The following is a 23,588-nucleotide window of genomic DNA, read 5'->3' as shown; positions in this document are numbered from 1 at the left end:
TTCCATCAGTGCCTTGAAAGTCCGAACCAACAACTCCCCCTTTTTTTTTACCTATTATGATGGACACTGATCGGCCTCAAGCAGCCTTTTAGTCTTTACTCATTGGGCCTTACTTTCTCCATACTAAACGGGATGCTGGCATATTTAATATATTTTATAGCCAGTCTAACAGAGGCGATACTCTCCCTTCTTGCCTTACTGACTATGCAGATCAATATACATCTACAAAAGGATAGGGGGAAACAGGTGAATATTCCTGAAATCTCTTTATTTAGCAACTGTGACCACATGGACATATTACCATATTCTTTACCACTTCAATACCGGGCACTTTCACCCCCTTCCTGTCCAGGCCAATTTTCAGCTTTAAGCACTGTCACACTTTGAATGACAATTGCGCAGTCACACAACAAAACTTTCCCCATATGAAATCTGAATCATTTTTTTCACACAAAAAGTTTTTTTTGTTGGTATTTAATCCCTACTGGGTTTATTCTTTGCTAAACAAAAAGACATGTTTTTTCTTAGTTTCCGTTATAACATTTTGCAAATAGTCTTTCTCCATACATTTAGGCCAAACTGTATTCTGCTACTTTTTTGGGGTGAAAATAACCCAAATCGGTGTTTATTTAGTCTGTAGGAAGTATGACCAGAAAAGTTTTGGAGCAATGTTCATGTCTTATTGTAAAAATGAAAATAGCTCCAATCCAGCTGAGCTACCCATGGGGACCAAGTGAGCCTTGAACGGAACTTTAACTGTCATATTTGTTACAACAATGTTTTGCATTGTCTGTCTGGACCCGTTTTCTCTTGACTTAGAGACTGAAAAGTCAGATAGCATTTCTTCAAGAAACACATTCCAAAAAAAGGGGGGGGGGAGGAACTTACACTTAAACTATAAATACCATATCTTGGAGTGCAGTACAGGACCCAGGCTTGATATTCATAGGTCTTGGGTTATAGGCTGGTGCCTTCAGGCGACTGGACACTGGCAAAGAGTCCACAGAATTTTAGGAAGCAAGGGCACAAGGAAAGGAGGATTCTTAGATCTTCATTGAGGTGAAAGATTGACACCACCTTGGGAAGAAATGAGGGTCCAGGATGCAAGACTACTTTATCCTTGTGAAGAATAGGGAATGGCTCCTTACATGAGAGGGCTCTCTGCCACCAAGAAGGCTACCTTTTAGGAGTTTCCCTGATGGGTTCAAATGGTGGTTTCTGCAGGGCAGAAAGAACCAAAGTGAGGACCCAAGGAATGCTGTAAGGGAGGTTTGATCCAAAAAGCACCTTGAATAAAAGGTTTTTATCTGGGGAAATTAAGCCAGAGCTTTTTGAAAAGAAGTTGACAAAGCCAAACCCTGGTGTCAATTCACAAGAGTTAAATAACGGCTAATAAAATGGTGTAAAATACTGCATGCGGTAACAATTGTGCAAGTGTTCAATTAATCAAGAACTTTGCATTAAAGCGGATGTTCCGCCAAAAAAAAAATATTAAAAGCCAGCAGCTACAAATACTGCAGCTGCTGACTTTTAATATTAGGACACTTGCCTGTCCTTGAGTCCAGCGCTGTCCGCAGCAGATGACGAGCGATCGCTCGTCACCCTGCTGCTCCCCCCTCCATCCACGCTGAGGGAACCAGGAAGTGAAGCGCTGCGGCTTCACTGCCCGGTTCCCTACGGCGCATGCGCGAGTCGCGCCCGCCGATTGGCTCCCGCTGTGTGCTGGGAGCCGAGTGTTCCCAGCACACAACTGGGGGGGGGGCGACGGGATGTGACGCAATGCCCGTCTTTTGCCCGTGAATGCCGGGCCGGAAGTGGGTGCAAATACCTGTCTTTAGACAGGTATCTGCACCCCCCTCCCCCTGAAAGGTGTCAAATGTGAGACCGGAGGGGGGGAGGGTTCCGATCAGCGGGACTCCACTTTAGGGTGGAGAACCGCTTTAAATACCGAATGCGGTATTTGTTTGATTTACTGGTGATTACTGCATTAATCACTTAAGGACCAAGCTTCTCTTTCAGATGTGTTTCTTACAAGTTAAAAACATTTTTTTTGCTAGAAAATTACTTAGAACCCCCAAACACAAGGCCCTCGGGCCGAATCCGGCCCTCCGGGCCATTTCATGTGGCCCTCGCACCTCTCCTGCAGCTGTAGGAGAGCTCCAGCCTGTTGAAATATGTTGGCCGATTTATGTGGGATATTATATTATTATATGTATGTATAAGTCCAAAATTGGCCAGGCCAGGTTTTAGTTGACATTTGGTATCTGTAAACTAATTGCAGATATCAAGAGGGGCTTGTCGATGTCAATATGCGAGAATCCTGGATAAGTCTATTTTACACATCACAACTGTTTAGGCCACCTTTGGTATCTGTAATCGAATTGCATTAATCAAAGGAGACTTGTTGATGTTAACCACTTAAAGCGGGGGTTCACCCTAAAAAAAAATTCTAACATTACATTAAGCGCCATTCTGACATTGACTGTACGCAGTTTTTTTTTTTTATTGCCGTACATACCGTTATATCTTTATTTTGCCCCCCGGCTTCTGGGTATGAATCCCGCGGGAGTGGGCGTTCCTATGCACAGGAAAAATTGATCGACGTATGGCATAAGCTTCCCCCCGGCGCATATGGCCGCGTCACGAGTTGCCGAAAGAAGCCAGACTGCGAGTCGGCTCTATACGGCGCCTGCGCACGGACGTTCGGCAACTCGTGACGCTGCCATATGCACCGGGGGGAAGCTTATGCCATACGTCAATCAATTTGTCTGTGCATAGGAACGCCCACTACCGCGGGATTCATACCCGGAAGCCGGGGGGGGGGAATAAAGATAAAACGGTATGTACGGCAATAAAAAAAAAAAGCGTACAGTCAAATGTCAGAATGGAGCTTAATGTAATGTTAGAATTTTTTTTTAGGGTGAACCCCCGCTTTAAGGACCGCTCACTGTATATATTTTTAAAAGATGGATATCTCGGTAACGGCAGCAGCCGCTGCCACAACCGAGGTGTCCATCTTTCCTGTGAGCGGTCTTTTAAACGATAACGGTGGTCTTCGCGGCGGATTCCCCCTCCCGCGCCCCCCCCGCCGCTTACCGGAGCCGTCCTGAGGCGATCGGGTCCTGTCTCCTGCTCGGCTGGGATACGAGTGAGGGCAAGATGGCCCCCCACCCGTCTCCATAGCATAGCAGGGCGGAAGCGACGTCAAAATGTCACTTCCGCCCAAGACATATTTTCTTGTTGTCATTTTTTTTTTTTTTGCATTTTAGTCTAAATATGAGATCTGAGGTCTTTTTGACCCCAGATCTCATATTTAAGAGGACCTGTCCTGCTTTTTTTCTATTACAAGGGATGTTTACATTCCTTGTAATAGGAATAAAAGTGACCCATTTTTTTTTTTTTTTTTTTTGTGTAAAAATGTATAAAATAAATAAAAAAGAAAAAAAAATGTTTTTTAAAGCGCCCTATCTCAACGAGCTTGCACGAAGAAGCGAACGCATACGTGAGTAGCGCCCGCATATGAAAACTGTGTTCAGACCACACAAGTGAGGTATCACCGCAATCGTTAGAGCGAGAGTAATAATTCTAGCCCTAGACCTCTGTAACTCAAAAGATGCAACCTATAAAAAAAATTAAATACAGAAAACAAAAAACTCCTGCGCACAAGTGGATTTATCCAGCAGTCAATGTTCCATGGGAAAAAAGCCAATAACGGTAACAGTGGCCTTGCTGCCCTTCATGGATGGGGAATATCCTGGTAGCAAACAAAAGAAAAAAAGAAGAAAAAGGCGCACCAGCCTAGTGCGTTACCGTTGACAATTTAATAGAATAAAAATATAATAAAAAACTACTCACAAGGAGAGCAACATAGTAGGCTTATCGACAATGCTGTGATGGATACCCCTCAAACCACACTCCAAATAGGGGGGATAAAGGTGTGTCACTGCCGGCTGACGCGTTTCGAGGCTACAAAGACCTCTTCATCAGAGCCCAGCAATGTAGACCCTTCCAAAGGCTCCCCTTATATACACATGAGCACTTATGCAAATACCCACCCAACCCCGCAGGCCGCAGAGGACCTCCCAGGGGCCATCCAGGCACCTCCCACCTAAATGTAACACTAATGTAAGCATCATGTGTAATAGGCTATTCCCCCCCCCCTTTTTTTTGCGGTTGTGCGCACCCGTTGCAGGCCGTGTGAGAGTATCCGTCAGGGACCACTATTACTCACATTCCCTCCCCTCCCCCCCTATTTTCACCCTTATCAGTGATGATACACTTATATGCAGTCACACGCTGTGTTATCTTTATTTATAGCATAGTGTGTGTGTGTGTATATACATGTTTTATCTTCTAATTCTAATTATTAACCACTTTCCCCCAGTGTCCAGTCTCCGCCAAAATGGCAGCCATCGAGCCCCTGTATTGTTCAGCCTGGCACAGCTCTATCAGCGTGCCAGGAGCCGACATGCGGGCCACTGCCGATGACGCGGTATCCTGGCGCGGGAGAATTTGGAGCGCAGACGCTTTCGTTTGCGCTCCATCCACTGCCGACTATGGAGGCATAGTATCACCGTGGTGCTCTGCGCCACGACGGATGGCATCGAAAATGACTACGGTGGATTTTCTTCTCTTTTCTTTTTTAAACGCTGCCTATGGAGATTTTTAAGAGTAAAAGTTTTACACCATTGCGCGAGCGGGCGCAATTTTGAAGCAGGACACATGTTGGGTATCTTTTTACTCAGCGTAACATTATCTGTCACAATATAAAAAAAAATGGGCTAACTTTACTGTTGTCTTATTTTTTAATTAAAAAAAAAGTTAAGACCGCTGCGCAAATACGGTGTGACAAAAAGTATTGCAATGACTGCCATTTTATTCTCTAGGGTGTTAGAAAAAAAAATACATATAATGTTTGGGGGTTTTAAAGAGGAGTTCCACCCACTTTTTTAAGTTATTCTATATTCAATCTCCTGATCCAATACTTTTCACATTGGCATGTATTTATTTATTTTTCTGATTAGAAATACCCTTTTAGCTTGATTTCTTCTTGTCTTCCGCCCCTATTCGCCTAGGCGATTACAAGGGTTTCTGGGATATCGCCTACTGCCGAGATCTTGCGGTATTTGCAGATGACGCGAATGGCCAATGACAGGAGAAAGGGAGGAGGGTGCGAGCGGTACGAAACATTCTGACAGCCCGCAGCTCGCCTGCTCCCACACGACATGAGGTCACAGCACCCGCTACCATACCTCCCAGCGGTAGAACGGGAGGTCCGAGGTGGCGGCGTGTGCAAATACTTTTTTTTTTTCGGCGGCAGCTCCCAACACCCCCCCTACCCCCCCCCCGCCTACCAACGAAAGATTCTGACAGCCCGCAGCTCGCCTCCTCCCACACGGCCGATGTCTGGGGGGGGAGATAAGGTGACGGCTTCATAGCACCCGCTACCATACCTCCCAGCGGTAGAACGGGAGGTCCGAAGTGGCGGCGTACAAGCACCCAAACCCCCCCCCCCGCTTCTCAAATGGCTCTAGTACCATGGACCCAGCTCCGTATGTTACATGAACCGCTCAGGCATCACAAAAGTCCAGGAAATGACCACAGAACGGCTTCAGATGCCCACAGCCAAGATGGAACCTGCCTGCTTCCGAGATCTGTGAGTAAAAGATTATTTTTCAAGAAAGTGAAAGAGCAATAAAATATGCCATGTTAGAAATGTTATTTTCCAGGTTTTAAAAATTACAGAAGAGCAGTCGTTAAAAACATTTTTTTTGGGGGGACTGGAACTCCCCTTTAAGAAATTTTCTAGCAAAAAAAAAAAAACCTGTTTTAATCTTGTAAGCACCAAGTCTGAAAAACAGGCAAGGTCCTTAAGTGGTTAATATGCAAGAATGCAAATTAGGGCATGTGATGACTGAAGCCGTCTCGGCTAGGGTCATTATCTGTCACTCTGAGAGACACAATGTAGATCAAAGATGGCCAATCGAATTGCTCAGCCATTCAGTGGATAGGCAATATAAGCTGGCATTCAGTCTTGTCTAGTTATATTCTCTATGAATATGAAGGCACAGGTCTAGAATTGATCTAGGAGAAATGGGACTCTGAATTATATGTACTCTGTTGGATTTGTATCATCTATGAACTTTGTTCTGTGTTGGAAGTCAAATAAATTGTACGCTCTAGAGAACTTGGGTGTTGCTGCAGAACATAACGTGCATCATCATACTAATACCTAAATATTAATTATCTACTGGACACTACATATTACTTCACTACACAGCCCTCTTCTGGTCCTCCTCCAGACCCCTACTTTCAAGCAATGAATCCAGTTTCTTCCCAGCAGCAGCATAAGGAAAGGGGGGTGCACTGTGATGTAAGGGAGAGTGGGGGACTCAACTTGTGATGGTGGGGTGGCTCTTGACATCTAATGCAAGGGGAGGGGATGTGCTGAACATCTAATCTTACAGATACAACCGACCCTTTTGAGAACAATTGTAATGCTGATGCAACCCACGATGAAATTGAGTTTGACACCCCTGCCCTAGAGAATAAAAAAGTGATCATTGCAATACTTTATGTCACACCGTATTTGCACAGCGGTCTTACAAGCACACTTTTTTTTTTTGGAAAAAATACACTTTAATTAAAAAAATAAGACCATATTAACCACTAGCCGACCGCGCACCGTCATTATACGGCGGCAGGTCGGCTCTCCTGGGCGAGAGCCCGTAGCTATACGTCCGCTCTTCGAGCGGCCACTAAGGGCGCGTGCGCGCCGCCGGAGGCGTACGCCCCCAGCTCCCGTGCGTGTGCCGGCGGGCGCGATCGCCGCCGGGCACACGCGATCGCTCGTTACAGAGCGGGGAACGGGAGCTGTGTGTGTAAACACACAGCTCTCGGTCCTGTCAGCAGGGGAAATGCTGATCTTCTGTTCATACAATGTATGTATACAAGAACAAGTCTCCTGCGCTCTGATATTTTATAGGGAGTACTATGAAGTGGTGCGGTTCAATTGAAAGTTATCATCTAGAGTCTTGCAGCCCTCCTCAGAATCGTGGGTATTCATGAAACTATAAAAGAGAAGAAAGAGAGCGGAGGGCGCACCGACCTCGTGTGATACTGATAAAAAATATTTATTCCAATAGTAAAATCAATGGTTATACTCACAAAATTGGAGTTAAAATCAGGCTTTAAAAATGAGTACACGTTAGCTCTGAGGAAAGGGGTACGCCCCCGAAACGCGTCAGCTTTTACATCTACTGATTGGTTCAAACGATTATTCGTGTTCCACTGACGATGCTGGACATCTGCTGTACTCATTTTTAAAGCCTGATTTTAACTCCAATTTTGTGAGTATAACCATTGATTTTACTATTGGAATAAATATTTTTTATCAGTATCACACGAGGTCGGTGCGCCCTCCGCTCTCTTTCTTCTCATACAATGTATGAACAGAGAATCAGTGTTTCCCCTAGTGAGGCCACCCCCCCCCCCCCCACAGTAAGATAACACACAGGGACATACTTAACCCCTTCCCCGCCCCCTAGTGTTAACCCCTTCACTGCCAGTGGCATTTTTATAGTAATCCAATGCATTTTTATAGCACTGATCGCTATAAAAATGCCAATGGTCCCAAAAATGTGTCAAAAGTGTCCGAAGTGTCCGCCATAATGTTGCAGTACCGGAAAAAAAAAAAAGCTGATCGCCGCCATTACTAGTAAAAAAAAATATATTAATAAAAATGCCATAAAAATACCCCCTCTTTTGTAAACGCTATAACTTTTGCGCAAACCAATCAAACGCTTATTGCGATTTTTTTTTTACAAAAAATATGTAGAAGAATACGTATCGGCCTAAACTAAGGGAAAACATTTTTTTTTATATATATTTTTGGGGGATATTTATTATAGCAAAAAGTAAAAAATATTCATTTTTTTTCAAAATTGTCGCTCTATTTTTGTTTATAGCGCAAAAAATAAAAACCGCAGAGGTGATCAAATACCACCAAAAGAAAGCTCTATTTGTGGGGAAAAAAAAAGGACGCCAATTTTGTTTGGGAGCCACGTCGCACGACCGCACAATTGTCAGTTAAATCGTTGCAGTCCCGAATCGCAAAAAGTGCTCTGGTCTTTGACCAGCAATATGGTCCGGGGGTGGTTAAAGTTAGCCCAATTCTTTTTTTTTTTATATTGTGAAAGATTAAGTTACTCCGAGTAAATTCCGCCCGCTCGTGGAATGGCGACAAACTTTTACCCTTAAAAAGGCGACGTTTAAAAAAATTAGTCCAATGTCTCGTGACTTCTTGACATTTGTTTACATGTTTGTAAAACTGAAAACTTTTCAATAAAAATTTAATTGGAAAAAAAAAAATTCTACAGGTTGCATGTTTTGAGTCACAGAGGAGGTCGAGGGTTAGAATTATTGCTCTGGCTCCAATGATCGCAGCGATACCTCTTGTGTGGTTTGAACACTGTTTTCATATGCGAGCGCTGCTCATGTATGCGTTCGCTTCTGCGCGCAAGCTCGTCGGGACGGGGCGCTTTAAAAAAAAAAAATCTTAATTTATTTACTCTATTTTGACACGTTTTATTTTATTTTTTTAAATTGGGTCACTTTTATTCCTATTCCAAGACCTCAAAAAGACCTCAGATCTCATACTAAAATGCAATTAAAAAAATAAAAGAAAAAATTGTTTTGACGTCGCTGGTATGGAGACAGGTGGGGGCGATCAAGGGGTTAATTATCTTCCCTAGGTGTGTTTCTAACTATGGGGGGAGGTGACTGACCTAGAGGAAAACCCCTGTTAGACTTATCGGTAACGGTATTTCCAGGACAGCTACTTGAGAGATGATTGGCTCTGCCCTCTACAGGAAACACAAATCAGATGCAATTTAAAAGGCCCCTCCCTTTCCTCTTCATTTAGAAGATCAAGTAAACCTCCACCAAAAGTGCACTCGGCAGAGGAAAAAAATAGAAATATATATAAAAAAAAAAAAAAACATCACCAGGTAAACAAGGTTGACCAGTGAAAAGTAGAATAGGGTGGGAATATAGACGCTGTCCTGGAAGGTTCCTGGAAATACATTTACCGGTAAGACTAACAGGGGTTTTCCCCCCTCACCTTCCAGGACAACTACGTGAGAGGATAAGCAACATTCTATCAGGGCTGTGGAGTCGGAGTCGGAGTCGAGGAGTCGGAGTCGGGGGAAATTTTGGGTACCTGGAGTCGGAGTCGGCAAACAATGCACCGACTCCTACTAAATTTAGATTGGAATAAAAAAAAAAAAAAGCAAGTTTAAATGTCCCAATTCACAAAAAGTTATAATTAATGACTTCTCTACTGTAAGAATAAAGACCAATGCATGCAGTGCCTCACGTAACCGCAAAACGAACAGGTTAAGTGACCGTGAAGAAGCATGCTTTTCATGTGCTTCACTATATGGCACGCAACACACAATTAGGAGCTGCAATACTTATACTTTCCATAGTGTTGTGTTCTGCTTTTACAGGGAACGCAGCGTCCATGTGTAACCTAGCCTCTCACTCATAAGGGATTAAATAAATATGTTTTTTGCAGGACTAGAGAGTGAGACACTTGTATAAGTGAAGGGAATGGAGGGCCAATAGTTCAAGACTGAAGCTGTAAACCATTGGAAAAACTGCTGTCATTTAGGCTATAAAAACTTGTAAACTCCGATTGTTAGCTTAAACTTTAAACATGACTATGGGATTCTCCTAGGAAAATCATGTTTTAGAATAAATGCCCCTTCCTGGATCCTCCCACTGCCCTATGTTTTTTGTTTTTGTTCTAAAACAACCAAATAATGTGGTTTGTATTTTTGAACTGGTAAAGATCCTGTTCCTGATGTTTATGCCTGCTGCTACTATCCAGCCACTTGATTGATTAAAGCGGGAGTTCACCCATAAAACAATTTTTCCCCTTAGATTCCTGCTCGTTTTGTCTAGGGGAATCGGCTAGTTGTTTTAAAATATGAGCCGTACTTACCGTTTTCGAGATGCATCTTCTCCGCCGCTTCCGGGTATGGGTCTTCGGGAGCGGGCGTTCCTTCTTGATTGACAGTCTTCCGAGAGGCTTCCGACGGTCGCATCCATCGCGTCACTAGTAGCCGAAAGAAGCTGAACGTCGGTGCGGCTCTATACAGCGCCTGCGCACCGACATTCGGCTTCTTTCGGAAAATCGTGACGCGATGGATGCGACCGTCGGAAGCCTCTCGGAAGCGGCGGAGAAGATGCATCTCGTAAACGGTAAGTACAGCTCATATTTTAAAACAACTAGCCGATTCCCCTAGACCATGGGTGCTCAACCTGTGGCCCTCCAGCTGTTGCAAAACTACAATTCCCATAATGCCTCAGCCTTTGGGAGACATGCTTGTACCTGTCAGCGGCTTGCAATGCCTCATGGGAATTGTAGTTCCGCAACAGCTGGAGAGCCACAGGTTGAGCACCCATGCCCTAGACAAAACGAGCATCCATCTAAGGGTAAAAAGTGTTATGTACGGGTGAACCCCCGCTTTAATAAAAAAAATAAAAAAAAACCTTTGTTTTCATTGTGTTTGTCTTTTGCTTAAACTGTGCAATACAGTAGACTGTTGGCTTCCCAGCCAGTAGTCCTGTGGTAGGTTGCGTTTCTTTCCCTCAAGGAATGTATAAAATACATTTGCATATTAATACAGAGGAGTCGGAGTCGGAGTCGGAAGTACATAAAACTGAGGAGTCGGAGTCGGAACATTTATCTACCGACTCCACAGCCCTGCATTCTATACCTTAGGGAGGGACAACAGTCTGACGCACTTTTCTACCAAAAGGAGAGGTCATGGCTGGAAAGCATCTAAACTCTAAAATGTTTTACAAAATGCATGAGGACGACGACCAGACGGCAGCTTTAGAAATGTCTTCCCATGATGCCCCCGCTCTTTCTGCCCATGATGTGGCAATGGATCTCGTTGAATGAACCCCAATTCTAGAAGGAGGGGTGCGACCTGATGCTTTGTATGCTTTACAATCACTAAGTTAAATAGACTTAAAATTGCCTGTGCTTTGGCAACAAACTTTGGTAGACAAGTTTATTCATACAGTATACGATGCTTTAAAAGCAACTACAAGAGATCAGATTACAGTAAAAAATCCTGGACCTAGAATTATTGCTCTAACTCACTACACTGTTGTGCACATCGATATATAGCCATATGGCTCAGTGTTTTCGCATATATGCGCCCCAACACGTGTGTTTATGTATATAATGCTAATGTCTAATTTCATCTGACAGCCCGAATGACGGCTACAGCGCGGATCCCAAATGCCGGGAGGGTGTCAATAGACATCCTGCGGTGCACGCTGTGATTACCCAAGTCACTGATCCCAGCCCCTTACCACGTGATTAGCTGTCAGCCAAAGACAGCTGATCACGTGATGTAAACAAAAGCCGTAAATCGGGGTTTCTTTCTCCTTACGCTGACAACGCGAGGAGAAAAAAAAAAAAAGTCGATCACCGGCTTATGTGAAAGGGACATGGGTCCCGAAGAGGAGGGAGGCACATCTGCCTCCTCTGTGCCAACATTCCCCCCTGCAAGTGCCCATCACTGCCACCTATTACTGCCTACCAGTGCCACCTATCAATGCCCCCTAGCAGTGCCCATTACTACCAACCAGTGCCACCTTTTAGTGTCACTTCTCAGTGCCGCCTTATCAGTGCAGCCTCATCAGCGTACATCAATGAAGGAGAAAAATAAAAATATTATATATATATATATATTTTTTTTTTTTTTTTTTTTTTTTTTATCTTTTTTTTTTTTATTTGTAAAAACACAGACAATACAACGTACAATAGCACAGCCAACATCTGGCTTACAACACAGTCAGGTAGCAGTACAGAATCAGGGCACGATAGAAATTAGCGACTACCATAATGAACCATCATCAATGAGGTGGTCTGGCTCAAGCTCCAGGGGTAGGATGATAGTGAAACATGTTCACCTAAGTTGTTGTGCCAACAGGGGACGGCTCAGTCAGACTTCAAGCAACGCTATCAGAAATCAAAGAAGCCTCCTAATCCGCAGCCGCGGTGGAGGGCTCTGCCAACCATTTAGACCAGACTCTGTCATATTTTTTCGGACAGCCTCTGTGTACATAGGTATCTTTGTATAAGGGTATCACATTATTGATAAGTGTTTTCCAGAGACCCAACGAGGGAGGCGCCCTACGCTTCCAGCACAGGACGGTGGACTTCCTGGCATAGAACAGCAAGAGACCCAACAGGGTTCTCTCAGCCACCCTGGGCACCAGGTCCTCCACCAGTCCCAGCAGGCAGATTCTTGGGGACGGGACAATAGAGATACTGAACAATTCATTCACCTCTAGAAAGACTTGTGACCAAAAAACTGTTATGACCGGGCAGGACCAGAACACATGAATGTAGTCCCCATGAGCATGGTCACAACGCCAACACTCCGGGGAGAGGGAAGACCTCATCCGGTGCACCCGGGCGGGAGTGAGATACGCTTTGTGGACAATCTTGTATTGAATAAGGCGATCTCTCAGGGAGACCAGTATTTTAAATGGGAAGTCCCATATATCCACCCAGTCCTCAGAGTCTAGTTCCAGGAACATCCCGGCACCCATTGCTGGCGGAGCCTGGACAATTCAGGAGAAGAGACTCGGAGGAGATGTGCATATAACACAGAGGTGGGTTTGTTTGCACAGTCAAAGCGCAAAATCCGCTCCAAGTCAGACTGCACCAGTTGCCTTTCGCCTGGTGGAAACTGGGCCCTGAAAGCATGGGACAACTGAAGGTATCTGAATCCATGTGAGGGCGGGACATTGTGTTTAGACATTAAACTATCAAAGGAGAAAATTGAGAGGACTGTGGTGATATCCGAGAGAATTTTAATGTGATACTTGGACCACACCACCGGGTCTGGGATGTTAAGAAAGTGACTAAGTGTGGGATTGTTCCAGAGGGGGGCGTTGGGGGATACTGCCGTTGAGGGATATTTTTCACAGGCCAGGCCCTCCCTCCAGGCCCTAAGGGATATAGAGAGATAGAGATAGATAGAGATTATATATATATATATATATAAACAAAAAATAAAAACCGCAGAGGTGATCAAATACCACCAAAAGAAAGCTCTATTTTTGTCATTTGGGTACAATGTTGTATGACCGCGCAATTGTCATTCAAAGTGCGTCAGCGCTGAAAGCTGAAAATTGGTCTGGGCAGGAGGGGGATTTAAGTGCCCAGTAAGCAAGTGGTTAAAAGTAGAACTCAAGGCAGGACTATTTTTATTAAATATAAAAGATCCTTTCTTACCTTACACTAAAATCTTAAAGGGGTGTTCCAGTAATTTTTAATGTTTATTAAAAGTCAGCAGCTAAAAGTGTAGCCGCTGGCTTTTAATAAACATACACTCACCTGCTCCACGTTCCAGCGGCACGCCGGCCGGGGCTCCGCTCCTCTCCGGCCGGTGTCTTCATTCTAAGTGTGGGCACCCGGCCGTGACAGCTTTCGGCTTCACGGCCGGGCACCCACTGGGCATGCGTGAGCGGCGCTGCGCCATCTGATTGGACAGGCGATCGCCTACAGGGAGGGGCTGCCAAAAGGCGATTAGACTATTCGTCTTAGGAGCCCCTCGGTGGAAGGAGGAAGTGGGACAGGAAGTCCCACTCCTCCTGAAGCCCCCACTCCCCCAAAAAAATTACATGCCAAATACGGAATGTAAGGGGGCGAGGAGTTGATTAAGCGGAAGTTCCACTTTTGAGTGGAACTCCGCTTTAAGCCCTTTTCATACAAGTGTTCTGCTTCTTCGAAATCCTTTGAATCAGTGCTCTATTCTGATTTCCTGTTTACAACACCGGAGGCAGAGAGCCCTGCTTTTCCCCTGGCCACCAGTCCTGTAGCTTCCCCTACTTAGTCCTGTGTTAGAGAAAGTATGATGTCACCACACTGCTGCTTGATCTAGTGGGCGGGACCCTGGGTTCAGATTCCCAGTGTGACCCACCAACTCCCTTTGTGCTTTTGAGGGACAGGCCAGGAGTCTTCTGGTCTGTCCTACCCACCATGACCTCACACTGTAATCCTGCCCATTCACAGAAGCAATTTCCATGCATTCATGGGAACTGTAGTCTGCAATTCCTCAGAGTCTGAATGTGATGTAGCTGCCTCTCTGAACACTCTTCCGGGTCCCAGCCAGTGCGGTTTAAAAGATGCAGGAGCAATGACATCACAGACTTTTCAAAGGCACATTTCTGCTTAACTGAGCTGCAAGAAGATAGCAGAGCAGCCCGGCAGAAGGCACTGGAGAGCAGAAGAAGAGACCCCCGAAGTCGCAAAAAAGACCCCGGGAGCTGCCTAATAAATGACTTAAAAAACCTGTGTAGCGTGTTTTTTTTTTTTTTACACTTGTTTCCTCCAGGTGAATGGGTAGGGGTACGATGTACCCCATACTCATTCACCTAGGGTGGGGGCCCCCTTATTCCGATAAGCTCCCCGCCCACAAACCTCGTCAACCAATGACCAGGGTTGTCGGGAAGAGGCCCTTGTCCTCATCAACATGGGGACAAGGTGCTGGGGACAAGCACCCACCCCCCATGTTGAAGGTATGGTTCAGGAGAGGGGGGCACTCGCTCGTCCCCACCCCCTTTCCTGACCGACCGAGCTGCGTGCTCGGATAAGGGTCTGGAATGGATTTTGGGGGAACCCCCACGCTGTTTTTTTGGCGTACAGGGTTCCCCTTAAAATCCATAGCAGGCCTAAGGGCTTGGTATGCTCCTGGAGGGGAACCCATGCCGTTTTTTTATTTAAAATATGGCACGAGTCCTCCCTCACGATTCATACCAAACACAGTGCCTGGTATGGACAGGGATCAAAGTCGGATCCCTGTTCAATATCATGCCGCAGCTAAACACAACCGCAGCTAATCGCACTGTACAAATGCAGCTGACTGATGTGCCTGGAGTCTTGAATTTCACAAAAAATAAACATTCTATTAACTGCGGCAGAACAGCCGTCCGTGTGAAAGGAGCCTTATTACCCTGTCAGTTGTTTTTTTTTGCTGTCTGTGTCCCATTGGGGAGATTTCCCTTCTTTACTTTCTGCTCCTTTGCCAAAAAAGGAAATTAGGGAATTCTTGCAAAGTGCAGGAATGTCCTCCCAGGACTATGCTTCCCGTGCACCCTCTGTGACCGATGTGTCCTTTGGACACAGAGGATTACAAATCGTGGTAAAGGGCCAATCACAGTGGCCCTTCACTATGTGATCAGCTGTGTCCAATCACACATTGTCACATGTAAACAGACACTGCCTGTGTGAGGAGTGCCGATCAATGGCAAGGCTGATAAGCCCTGGTGTAAACAATGTACTGACAAATTTGCTTGGAATCTAGGAGCCAGCTAAAAAAGTTAGGAGCCAGAAAACGCGCCCTGTGCCGCCAAGCTTTCGCGCAGAAGCGAACACATACGTGAGTAGCGCCCGCATAGGTAAACGGTATTCAAACCACACATGTGAGGTATCGCCGCGATCGTTAGAGCAAGAGCAATAATTCTATCTCTAGACCTCCTCTGTAACTCAAAACATGCAACCTGTTTTTAAAAGGTTGCATGATTTTAAAGGGTAAAAGTTTGTCGGCATTCCACGAGCAGACGCAATTTTGAAGCGTGACATGTTGGGTAACAATTTACTTGGCATAACATTATCTTTTACAATATTAAAAAAAAAAATTGTGATAACTTTACCGTTGTCTTATTTTTTAATTAAAAAAAGTGTATTTTTTCCCAAAAAAAGTGCGCTTGTAAGACCGCTGCGCAAATACGGTGTGACAGAAAGTATTGCATTGATCGCCATTTTATTCTCTAGGGTGTTAGAATAAAAAAATATATATAATGTTTGGGGGTTCTAATTTGAGGGAAGGAGATGGCAGTGAAAACACACATTAGAACTGCTGTTTTACTTGTAATGCCAACTGCCACCACCATATGGCGCAGGTCACAGAAGGAAGCATGGGCCTTCACAAGGACGGAAAGCCGCAGCCTCAAATGGATCCTGTGCTTCCGTGCGCCCCCAAATTTGGCAATTTGGAATTCAAAGTGTAATAGTGCTGAAAGCTGAAAATTGGCCTGGGTAGAAAGGGGATAAAAATGTCCAGTATTGAAATGGTTAAAGTGGATGTAAACCCCATTCATGAAATCTGACCTGGGCACATATCTGTAGTGTTTACTTAACTCTCTCCAAAGCCCTAAGTGCGGTGTCTTTCTGCTGCTCCGTTCCTGTTATCAGCATAACTTATGACAAGCTCTCCAACACAGGAGATAACCGTAGCTGGAAATTTGTCTATTCACAGCACAGCACCGCAAGTTTCTGCGTTTCTCTGCTTATGAGGAGGGGGTGTGTGCCCAGACTCCCTTCCTACTGCTGAAACAGAAAGAAACTTTTATAACACCGTGTGCACTTTCTAAAGAATATAGAAAGCTGAAGACAGCAGATATACATGTAAAACTTATGTAGGGAGATTTGTTTCATCTCTGTGTAATGTATCATCCGAGGTTGTTCAATTCACTGGGTATAGGAGTAGGTTTACACCCACTTGAAAACAGACTTCTGTTGAGCAGGGGCAACCAATGTCCTAGCAACTGATGACTTGCTTGCCCCTACAGAGAAAGAATTTCCATTGTCCGGACTTGCTCCACCTACTGACTCCCCCCTGATGGCACACTGACTGATAGAGAATCTGACGCTCACATAGGAACCACAAGAGAAGATCCCTATGGTGGACTTCAATGTGAGGGGGACTCTGAAAGGTACCCTGATATAAGGGAGTCTCCTAAGGTGGACTCTGATGGGGACCCCGGAAGTTAGGGGAGATCTTGCTTTGTTTTATTAAAGTTCTCTTATTTGTTATGAATCATATCATGCCGATTCAAAAATACAATCTGAGTAAAACATTAATATATACAACTCTCACTACTTTGCGGTGTGGTTCGCTGCATGTACATTTTCTGTCTGAGGCTCAGCTTCGCTACAAATGGTCATGCACTTTGATCCTCAAACAGCTTAGAGTAGATTGGAGTAAAAACTTAACGGTGCTCCGCTGATCCACAAGCAGGAGGCATTAAAGCCAAGGTTTAGTAGTAGTAAAAAAAAGAAATGAAAAAAAAAAAAAACACACACACACAGCACAAGGGACTGTACTTACAATGTGAAATGTCCCTTGTGCTGCAGTTTTAGTTGAATTCCTCTGTTCTCCGACTACTCACGAAGCCTTCAGCCATAATGTTCCAGGTGTGCCACCCAATAGGCGTATAAATTGTTATATATAATACTGTTTCTCTTAAAGTGGATGTCCGCTGAAAAAAAAAAAAAAATATTAAAAGTCAGCAGCTACAAATACTGCAGCTGCTGAGTTTTAATATCGGCACACTTGCCTGTCCTGGAGTCCAGCGCCGTCCGCAGCAGAGGACAAGCAATCGCTCGTCACTCTGCTGCCCCCCCTCCGCCATCGTCGGGGAGGGAACCAGGAAGTGAAGCGCTCCGGCTTCACTGCCTGGTTCCCTACGGCGCATGCGTGAGTCGCACTGTGCCTGCTGATTGGATCCCGCTGTGCTCTGGGAGCCGAGTGTTCCCAGAACACTACGGGGGGTGATGTCCTGCCCGCAAACTGTCCCCGGAAGTGGGTGCAAATACCTGTTTTTAGACAGGTATCTGCACCCCCCACCCCCCTGAAAGGTGTCAAATTGACACCGGAGGGGGGAGGTATCCGATCAGCGGGAGTTCCACTTTAGGGTGGAGCTCCGCTTTAACCATTTTCTATGGATGTTATGTTTAGTTTACATGCTGCCATCTAGTGACCTTTTATGATAATGCACATATTTTCTGAATTTCCTTGTCTGATCTATGACACACTTCATCACTGTGTAATGCTCCACCCTTCTTTCTGAGTTTGTATTTCCAGTCAAATGGAGACTGCTTACAGGCCGCATGTATTCTGCATAAGTAAGCTACAGGCAGTATCATCTTTTGACCGCACAATACTACATCTGCTGTAACCTGTCATCTGATGTTTGGATTAAAGCAACTTCTGTGAATAGAATTATCCTCCCAGAATCGTCCTCCCAGAACAACTGGACCGCGCTGTAGACGTCATTTGTCTATGGCGCGGTGGCAAAGAGGTTAATGCCCAACTCTAGTAAAGGAATAAGTACAAATCTTTCTTATTCCTTGTTCACGCAGGCTTCCCCATTTTTGGCGAGACCCGTCCCCCCAAAGCTGCTTAACTTTGCTGCCTGACCAGACACAGTTCTCTGGAACATCATGTACAAAGCATTGGACAGCAGAGAAGACCTCTGACTGCCAGGGCAGCAAGAAACAAGGTAAGATTTTCTACTTATTCCTTCTTCTGCCTAGCATAGCAAGCACTGAACGCAATGCAGTACTGGGAAAGAGGAAGGGACCCCAATGCATGAGTCTATTCAAAAGCAGCCCTGAACTGGGCTTAAAACCAAAGTTAAATCAAATTAAAATAAATAGAAAGCAGCAGGGACTGTACTTACAATCAATGCAAAGCGTCCCTTGTGCTGCTGACTGGTTTTAAAGTGCTGGTTCATATTTACAAAAAAAACACTGCCTACGCACCTGTAGATAAAAACAAACTGTTGAATGATGCCCTTGCTATAGGTGTAGGCCATCTACGTACATCTTAAAGTCTGTCTGAAAAACTCCCACAGATTGCATTATGTCATCTTGCCTAGTTATTAGGACATTTCTAAGACACTCCCAGTCGTTACTGCTCACCCCCATCATTACAGGAGTAAGCTCTCAAACCCCCAAGTGTGGTCCACCATTTCCTTCATTGCAGCTTGGCTCAACTCAAAGATACAGTGACAGCAGAGAAGGAGTGCATGCAAGGGGGATTTGAATCATCTAGGAATGTCTTAGCAATGTCCCAGCAACAAGGCAGAATGGGATGATGACATTTCTGCGAGATTTCCAGCCAGGGTTCAGGAGGTAGGTATATGGCCTACACCTATAACATGGGCATTATTCAAAGCAGAATTAAACTCTCATATCCTTAAGGCCCCTTTCACACTGGGGCGGGGACGGCTATTTTTAGCGGCGCTTTACCGCCAATTTTGCGGCGCTATTCGGCCACTAGCAGGGCAGTTTTACCCCCGGCTAGCAGCCGGGAAAGGGTTAAAAACCACTGCAAAACGCCTCTGCAGAGGCGCATTGCCGGCGGTATAGCTGCGGTGTCCCATTGATTTCAATGGGCGGGAGCGGTAGAGGAGCAGTATACACACCACTCGTTCACCTCTCCAAAGATGTGGCTAGCACAACTTTTTTTTTTACCATCCTGCTAGCACAGCGCTCCAGTGTGAAAGCCCTGGCAGCGGCTGTTTAGGGTCGGTTTGCAAGCGCTATTTTTAGCGCAATAGCGCCTGCAAACTGCTCCAGTGTGAAAGGGGTCTTACAGCCAAAGAAGCTGCCACTTTTGTCTGTCTGCTATGCAGTTGCCATGGTGCTGCCCATGTGATCAGTTACGACACCAGCCATTTGATGGCTCGATAGTTCGGTATAGAGCACAAGCAAATGTGACAATTCAAATTCCTGGCATGCCTTAAAGTGGTTCTTCACTTTTTTTTTTTTTTTTTTTTTTTTTTACAAAGAATACTGTATCTGCTGACTTAATAAAAAGATACTTGCCTGTCCAGGGGTTCAGTGCCATGCTCACCCAAACAGTTTATTTATTGGTCTTGGGGTCCCAGGATGTTTACTGTCGGCTGCCTGTGCTTTGTAAATGGTCCCAGCCTTCTGGGACCTGTGATGTCTCATAGAAGGTTGCAGGGGAAGAGAAAATTCCATTGGATCGCCGTGGCGATCCAACAGGAAGTGAAAGCAGGTATATGTCAAAACCAGGTAGCAACTACCCACCCCATCCCCTTCAAAAAGGGCCAACAGAAGAAGGGGGTGGAGGCCTGGTGGGTATAAAGCAGAACTCCCCCTTAGGGTATAGTACCGCTTTAAATGTAACAATTTTATTAAAGGTTAATTCTACGGGTTTCGTTCCGCTTTGACTTTGGTCAAAGTTGCAGTTTGTTTTTATCTACAGTTGCTCCTTACCTGCATAGGCAGCTTTTTGGTAAGAGCCGGTTCACACAGGGGCGACTTGAAGTCGCGCGGTTGAGAAAGTCAATGTAAGTGAATGGAGCCGTCTTAATGTACACTACTGAAGTCGCCCAGACTTCAGAAAAAGTCCCTGTACCACTTGAAGGCGACTTACAGGCAACTTGTACCCATTGATTTCAATGGAAGTCGCCTCCAAGTCAGATCCCCTGTCTTAACTGAAGCAACAATACAGGAAGAGAAAATTGTTTGAGGCAAACCCCTCCCTCCCACAGAGCTGATTGTTGTTTTATTGGTCAATGGAAAGCCTCCTTGAAGTTTCCCCAAGTCGTGCTGTGGTGCGCACTCAGGTCGCCTCGCTAAGTCGCGGCCAGAGTCGCGTCGCCCCCCTGTGAACTGGCCTGTTAAGGTGAACCAGCCCTTGAATCAAAAAACTTGTTTCCTCTAAAGCACCCCCACGAGCCAAGGAACAGGTCATATGCACTGATCAAGAGTGAAGACCAGGAATATGCAATTAGCGGACCTCCAGCTGTTGAAAAATTACAAGTCCCATCATGCCTCTGTCTCTTGGTGTCATGCTTGTGGCTGTCAGTCTTGCTATGTCTCATGGGGCTTGTAGTTTGGCAACAGCAAGAGGTCCGCTAATTGCATATCCCTGGTGTAGACTATGCCTGCCCTTTCCGCCTCCCCAAAACCATTTATATGAGCTTTCATTTAGATTCCATAAATAAACTATCTTTTCATATTGCGATTGAATGACGCTTTACATGTTGATGCCCAAAGTGAGGATTTCAAATTGAAGTTTTAAATTGTACAAAATGTACGAGGACCCGTTTACATTTTTTATATTTTGGTAAAAACATTGAACAAGAAAAGATCAATAAATGGAGAAGTTTTATTCATCCAGCCTTCCTACAAGCACAGATCGTTTTTCGCTCATGGAAACTGTAGTACAGCTTCTATGAATAGAGAAGGAGGATGAAAAGGGTGGGCACAGTTGGTACTCTTGACTAGTGCATATGGCAGGTTCGTCGGCTCTAATAATCCCCCAGCATGGGAAGATTACGGCTGTTATGGTTGGAGGGGGTGGGGGATCAGAGGATCTCACCTAAAAGTGTAGCCAGCAGCACATGGGACACTTCACATTGATTGTAAGTTGAAGCGGTAGTAAGGCTCGGTTTCTACTAGTGCGATTTGTGACTGCAAAGTCGCATGACAAGTCGTACACCATGATTTCCAATGAGTACTGTTCATATCTGTGCGACTTCAAAGCAGTCCCTGCACTACTTTGGTCCCACTTTGATGCGACTTGTGGTCCATAGACACTGGCATTGCTTCAAGTCGGCACAAAATCGCGCGACTTTGAAGTTGCAATAGAGGAAACCTAGCCTTAAGGCTTTAACAACTTAAAACAAAGCCCTCCAGTGGTGCTCTGTGACAGGTCTTCCATCTTCACATGCTCTTCCTTCTGAGTTCACGGGCTGTGCCATCCATGTGATTTTTTTTCTTTACATTAACCACTTGCCAACCACGCTATACCCGAATGACAGCTACAGTGTGGGTGACCAGTTCTGGGAGGCCATCATATGACAGCCTCCCGTGACTGCTCTGTGATCACAGTGTCCGAAGAACATTGCTGATCACAGATTGAGGTAAAGAGCCAATCAATAGCTCTTTTCCAAGTGATCAGCTGTGTTCAATCACAGCTGATCATGGATGTAAATAGAAGTCTGTTATCGGCTCTCCTTTCCTCATGCCGACAGCGTGAAGAAAGTGCGACAGCGCTGAAGGGTGGAAATTGGCCTGGTCGGAAAGGGGGTAAAAGTGGTTAAACGTAGGCCCGGTTAAACGTAGGCCCGGTTCACATCTAACGACTGCAGAGAGTAACCTGCGCTTATTTGAACAGCACCAATCATTTGAATAGTTGCTCACTGTTCCAACACCAAAGCAGCTCTTTGGTGCATTCCTGGAAATGCAGTCTTAAGCGTTTGGCATGTTTGAGGCACCATTAATAATAATGGTGCCCAAACGTGCATTTTCCGACGTTGCACATGCTGAACTCACACCCGAGCTGCATGTTTGTTTTAGTTGCGTGACAGCAGAGGGCTGTCTATTCACTTAAACAGGCTGCCCTATGCCCACAAAAGCAGCTCAAGTACCTTTTTGGGCTTAAAGCCAATCGTGTTTTGTATTACGCGTTTGGGCGCAGGGTTGCTACCCACATTTGGGGTACCATTAGGAAATAATAGCACCACAAATGTAGGTAGGCTTTCAAAATGAGAACATAGTATAATGACACCCCTCACCTGCCCAGCTCCAGCTCCCTGGACATGTCAGTCAGGCTGCCCCCTGATCCTCCCAGGTCTCCGGCTCCTCTCCTGTCTGCGGCTCCTCCAGCTCCGGCGCAGCTCTTGGTGCGGAAGATCCTGGAGAGGCGAATCCTGAATGATCCCTTCCTCACCGTCCCTTTCCTGGCGGAGGCCCCGGCCTGTCCGCTCTCCCCATCCTCCTCTTCCTCCAGCCTCCTGGCTTCAGGCGCCTCCAGCACCAGCAGCGCATCGCTTGTCTCTTCACACGGGCACCCGGCGCCCCGCAGCCCCAGCGCTCCCAGCTGTAACTCCAAGCCTTCCTCCCCGGGGTGCGCAGCTTTCCGGTGGCGGCACAGTTCTGCCGGCTGAGGAGCCCCCTCTGCAGGCACGGCTTTCTCCCCGGCCCCCGGTTCTATTGAAGCCTCCTCCTCCTCCCCTCGGAGTGTATTCCGGAATACCATGAGCCTGGGTCGGGCGGCCTCCTCGCCCGTTTCCGCTCCGCAGCCCAGCAACCGGCTTAGCACCCGGTAGGACGCGGCCTCCTCTTCTGCCGCTGCCCCTCGCATATCCCCGGTATTCTCACAGGCCTCGGCCCAAGCCTCGGCCTCTCCCAACTTCGCCCACCGAGCTCCAGCAGCTCCCTCATCGAAGCCCGCCCCTGTTTCCGATACTAGACAGCCTCACTTCCGCCTAGGAGAATGACAGCTCCGGGACCCAATTCTGAGCAACAGACGTACGCTCCGCCCTCCAGTAGGTCACATGTTCCCGGAAGATCAAGCTACTGGAAAAGTGTCTAGTCTTAGGGTGCAGCCATATTATTGGAGGTTTTCACGATTTTTCCTTCATCCTGCGTAGGGTAACTGCACAGTTACACGCTACAGTAACACAACTTAAAGTGGGTTGTACACCCTGTCCAACCACTTTCACCTACAGGTAAGCCTATATTAAGGCTTACCTGTAGGTGCTGGAAATATCTCCTAAACCTACATGGTTTAGGTCGATACTTACAATGTCCCTGAACGCTGTCGTATTCTGTGCGATGTATTCGCTGCATGCCCCCTTTAGAAAGGATATGCTGTACCGTTTCTAGAGGGGGTCATGCCGTGACTGGTGGCTCCCGTGCGCATGTCATGAGACTCCGGCCAGTCACA

At 45.9% G+C, this 23,588-nt stretch overlaps 1 protein-coding gene across 4 annotated transcripts in view; it reads right to left on the bottom strand.

Annotated features, from left to right (window-relative positions):
- Nucleotides 1-23,142, bottom strand: part of SOCS7 (suppressor of cytokine signaling 7) — a 110,240-nt gene extending 87,098 nt beyond the window's left edge. For 2 of the 4 annotated variants that reach the window (XM_040329846.1, XM_040329849.1), the window contains exon 1: nucleotides 22,435-23,140. In XM_040329846.1, the coding sequence (XP_040185780.1) occupies nucleotides 22,435-23,003 (569 nt within the window). In that variant the 5' untranslated portion in view covers nucleotides 23,004-23,140. Of the gene's footprint in view, nucleotides 1-22,434 lie in introns of all 4 variants that reach the window. The other 2 variants (XM_040329847.1, XM_040329848.1) reach the window with 2 other exon arrangements.
- Nucleotides 23,143-23,588: the final 446 nt, after the last annotated feature.

This window comes from Rana temporaria, chromosome 12, assembly GCF_905171775.1.
Source record: "Rana temporaria chromosome 12, aRanTem1.1, whole genome shotgun sequence".
Classification (NCBI taxonomy): Eukaryota; Metazoa; Chordata; class Amphibia; order Anura; family Ranidae; genus Rana; species Rana temporaria.
Note: the sequence above shows the minus strand (reverse complement) of the source record. Positions and strands in the feature narration are given on the sequence as shown.